The sequence below is a fragment of the Gavialis gangeticus genome, unplaced genomic scaffold (assembly GCF_001723915.1).
Source record: "Gavialis gangeticus isolate Ggan-Ray unplaced genomic scaffold, GavGan_comp1, whole genome shotgun sequence".
Classification (NCBI taxonomy): domain Eukaryota; kingdom Metazoa; phylum Chordata; order Crocodylia; family Gavialidae; genus Gavialis; species Gavialis gangeticus.
Window position 1 is genome coordinate 15115744 of NW_017729015.1, and position 4779 is coordinate 15120522.

Consider the following 4779-nt stretch of genomic DNA (forward strand, 5'->3'; position numbering starts at 1 on the left):
GGCGGCGGCGGGGGGGAGAGGACGAAGCGGAGAGAGCCCGCGCCTCCCCCGGCCCGCAGCGGGGTCCAGGCGGGCGGGGATGCCGGCACCTGCTGCCTGGGGTGCAGGGGCGATGCTGGCCAGCCCGGGCCCCGCCAGGGAGGGCGCCGTGTCCGCGCCCCCCGGTGTAGGGGTGACCTTTCCTATCCCCCCCCCCCGCAAAACTTCCTCAGGACGAGCGGGGATTTTCCCTGGTGCCGAGACAGTGCCCGCGGGAGGGTCGCTGTGATCCTCCGAAGCAGTCGGGGGCACACCGCAAGCTCTGCTCGCCTGTGTTATGGGTTGCCGCATTGTTCGAGACAGTGAGACACGAGAAACGGTTGCCTCTCTGGATGTGGTCAGCGCCGTGTCGCTTTGAAGATCCTCCTGAAATCCTTTTCAAACCCCGTGAGTTGTCCTGTTGCTGTTGCTATAGGGCAACTCAAGGGGTTCGAAAGTGAGTTTGGTTTGGAAGGACCCAAGTGTGGCTGTTGATCGGGCTTTTGCTCTTGGGAGGAAGCCTGGAAGGAAGGGTGCGCTGGCTGGGAGTGCCGCCCGCAAGTTTTGTCTGCGCGTGCAGAGGGGGAGGAATTTCTCTTCTGATGTTTTCTCTTTGTATTTCCTCTGGACAGTGACCAGAAGCAGCAGGAGCAATGGAGATGCAGTCCTACTACACCAAGCTCCTGGGGGAGCTCAATGAGCAACGGAAGAGGGACTTTTTCTGCGACTGCAGCATTATTGTGGAAGGCAGGATCTTCAAAGCACACAAGAACATTTTGTTTGCCAACAGTGGCTACTTCCGAGCCTTACTGATTCACTACATTCAAGACAGCGGACGACACAGCACTGCTTCTTTGGACATTGTTACTTCAGAGGCCTTCTCCATCATCTTAGATTTCCTTTATTCAGGGAAGCTGGACCTCTGTGGGGAAAATGTTATCGAGGTCATGTCTGCAGCTAGCTACCTGCAGATGACTGATGTGGTTAACTTCTGCAAAACGTACATCAGGTCATCTCTAGATATCTGCAGGAAAATAGAGAGAGAAGCTGCTTTCTATCAGGCTGATAGTGGAAGCTCCAGTTCTGCCAGAGAAGGCACCTCTTATGGTACAAAGAACCAGTGCTCGGCCTCCGTCTCTTCTCTGCAAGAAAAGGAAAGGCTTTCAGATTGTCAGAGAGATCCTCCCTGCGGTGAATGCAGCAGCTGCCACCCCTTGGAACTTGTGGTGAGAGACCCCGTGAGCAGCGACTCCCCTGACGACCTTAATTCTTCGCTGCCCAAAGGGGTGGAACCCAAAGTAGAGTTTGACTCGGATGAAGTGGAAGTGGAAGTGAGTGAACGACTACAGCAGTATCCAACTCCACTGTCTCTTGAGCAGATGGAAGAGGGGCTGCACAGCGGTCAGGCCGTGGATCTGGCCTGCAATAACTATCATATGAAGCAGTTCCTGGAGGCCCTGCTGCGCAATAGCACCGCTCAGAGAAAAGACGATGTAGTCCATCACTTTGTTCGGGGTTTTGAGGGTAGGCCAGAGGATGCAGGGGTGGCCATGAGTTCCATGATGGACATTCACAGCGACTGGTACGGTGAGGATACAGGTGAGATGAGAATCCCTGTGACTGTGGAATAGTGGTGTGAAGGTGGAAGAAGTGCTTGATTATGCATAAAAGGCTTTTGCTGTTTATTGAACAGCTGATTTTCAGTTGCTGTTTGGTATACTTTACAGGAAGGTATTGCTGAATTTTATGCCATAGTGAAACAAACTATAGTTCTGGACTTCAAAAGAAAGCTGCACTCATTTTTCAGTGCAATAGTTTTAAAGGTAGGTTTTTCTGATTTAAAACCTAGCTCGTATTGAATTCCAGACTATTTCACCATCAAATAATGTTATTTGGGAAAATACTGCAATGGAGGATAAACATAAAAAAGAGAAACTTTACATCATAAATTTGTTAGTGTGAAGACGTGTTATAAATTCAGAAGGATGGTTTGAGAGAACTTCAAGACAGGTGTGTTATAGAAATGGAGAGACAAAATACCATATCATCTCACATACAACATGCATCTTTTCCCCACAAAATAGCTGCTGGAAACTGAAGTGTGCATTGTATGCAAGAAATAGAGTAAGAGTAGGCTCTGTTGCGTGCTGGGTGAGACGAAATAGAATTTGGAGTGATCTGCAGGGACACAATGAGCAGGCTGGCTCCCTGGCTGCTGCTACTCTGTTACTACAAGGGGAATATTATTTTTTTTTTTAACATCCTGCCTTTCAAAACCAAAGCATGGATTACATTCCAAGCTGTGTTGTATGTGAAAAAAGATGGTATTTACTGATGCTTCTAATGGAGTTTTTACTAGCTGGCCAGTTGCCAGGCGGCTGATGTTTGTTTGCTGATGCTTGTTTCAAACTTCAGATGTCAGAAATCCGTTAATTTTATTCAATACTAAGTACTACTTGAATTTTTGCTGCTAACTTTCTCTATTATATATCCTATCAGGTAAGAGTATTGGAAACCTTAAAAGTTTGCTCAGTATTGAATAAAACTGGATTTACCTTTTCCTCCAGAGGCAGACGCCCTTCTCCAGTGCTGATCATCAGGGCTGCTGCTTGTGCTTTCACTAGCCCAATGCATGCTGGGATGTTTCAGCATCAGCAGGAAGGCTATGTAGCAGCAACTTCAGGGACCTGAAGAAGAAGAAGAAAAAGCTCATGTAAATATAATATACACATTTCCTGAAATGGACATTAAGGATTTGGGGCTTTCATCTGGTTGTAGTAAAATTGGATCACTATTTCTTTTCCCAGATACTAGCTTTATTTCTTAAAAACTGTCTTCTTAGGGTCCTATTTCTTGGCTGATACACATGTTGGTTCTTATGGTGATTTAATATACCAGTTAATGAGTAATGGGATAAACAATAAAAATTTAACTTTTAACATATATTTAGAAGGTAACCCTACATTCATGCCACCTCTAGCTCAAGAACACCAGGTCCATGTCTTTTGCTCAATGAACCAACATTCATCTGGCAGAAGTCATTAACTGTAAGTCAGTTTAGAATAACTGGAAAAAAAAATGTTAGTGTAATATGATACTGTCAACAAATCTTATCTTTTGCTCCCAGAATGATGTAGTAAAGTGGAGAACTCTACCTAACACAGTAACATTGGTGTCCCATTCATGTTTTTCAGGTAATTTTTTTTTTAGATTTTATTAATTTTGCATTAAAAGTTAAATCCATATAAACCCTAAAGCTCTTCAGTAATTAACAATATGCACTGGAAATCTGAGACTAGAAACGTATCACTTAAACCAGGGAGGAGAGGAAATTGCTGTTTTTAGGATTCTTACTCTTGTGAAAATTGATTGTTTTAACATTGAAGTAGGACAAAAAACTCTTCTTTTCACTGGTTTAGGTGCTTTTGTTATCAGCATTTTCAAGCATACTCTTACACAAAGCTTGATCTTGGTACTAGCAAATAAACTAAAGAAATTTCTCTCCCTCATGCTTCTGAAAGCATGATATGTCTACATGTGAATTGTCAAGATCTTACTGCTTTTCATATTCATTGTAAAAATACTTAATTTTTAGAGCCAAGTTCAAAAGTGTTTGACACACAATGCAGTAAATCCCCATTGATTAAGCTCATCAAGAGTCCCATTTAAGTATGTGCATAAGTTTTTCTGAATCAGTGCCTAAAACAACAACCCCCCCTTCTAATCTTTTAATGTACTTCTCATTGTGGTTATTTCATACAAGATACTAATTTTCAGTCGTATGTCGGTTGCTATAACTAAGTTCAGTGCTGCCCATTTTGACTTTATATGTAATCTTCAAATTCAGTGAGCAATTTTGGCATCTTCTCACCTTAGACATTTTATTTATGTTTATTATTTGTGTCTGCCTACTCTGAATCTTTTTGTTAGTTCTGTAGAAAGACTTAGACTTCAGTGGGGCACAGGCATAATTACCCTCTTGGGAAGGTCCTTCTTTTTTAAGTTGTGACATGTTGTAGGTGCAGATGGTAAAAATTCTCTGCTGCTATTTGTGCCCTTTAAAACTAGCTTCCAGTGCATCCTTTTTTAAAAGGAAATGTAGACAGCAACAGAAGATTTTCAAAGGATGGAATATGAAAGGTAGTTTAAAGAGCATTGCTTCCAAAACAAATTTTGGCAATTTAAATGAGGTTTTGCAAAATTTATGTCCTTCCATCTCCAGCCAAATAAGCTAAAAGACTGGACTGTATGTCTACATATGGTCTCATTTTTTCAAGGAGACTGAGCACCTCCAGCTCCATAAACTCTTTCAAAAGAGCATTACATTAGAAACAGAACACAAATTCCAAGTGAGCAGAAACAGTGGAAAAGATGCGAGTATTCTGGCCCCAGCTTGCAGGCAAGGAGAGTAAGAGGCCAGCTTAGGTAACTGGGCCATATTGTCTAAAATAATGTGTTTTATTTTTAAAAGGTGATGTGTTAGTTGTGCCAATCAAGCTCCACAAATGCCCATTCTGTCCCTACACGGCTAAGCAGAAGGGAATACTAAAACGGCACATCCGCTCCCACACAGGCGAAAGACCCTATCCCTGTGAGACGTGTGGCAAGCGCTTCACCCGGCAGGAGCACCTTCGGAGTCATGCTCTGAGTGTAAGTTTATTGTAAGCAGCTAGCTGTCAGAGGAGAAAAGATAGATAAGCTGATATCTTCAGTGCTTCTCATTCACTCCACTGACCTGTGTAAGTGGGGGGGGGGGGGGGG

At 43.6% G+C, this 4779-nt stretch overlaps 1 protein-coding gene across 1 annotated transcript in view; it reads left to right on the forward strand.

Annotated features, from left to right (window-relative positions):
- Positions 1-312: 312 nt before the first annotated feature.
- The window catches only part of ZBTB8B (zinc finger and BTB domain containing 8B), an 11975-nt gene continuing 7508 nt past the window's right edge, over positions 313-4779 (forward strand). The window contains exons 1-2 of the mRNA XM_019512303.1: positions 313-1617; positions 4490-4668. Of these exons, the coding sequence (XP_019367848.1) occupies positions 672-1617; positions 4490-4668 (1125 nt within the window). The 5' untranslated portion in view covers positions 313-671. The remainder of the gene's footprint in view (positions 1618-4489; positions 4669-4779) is intronic.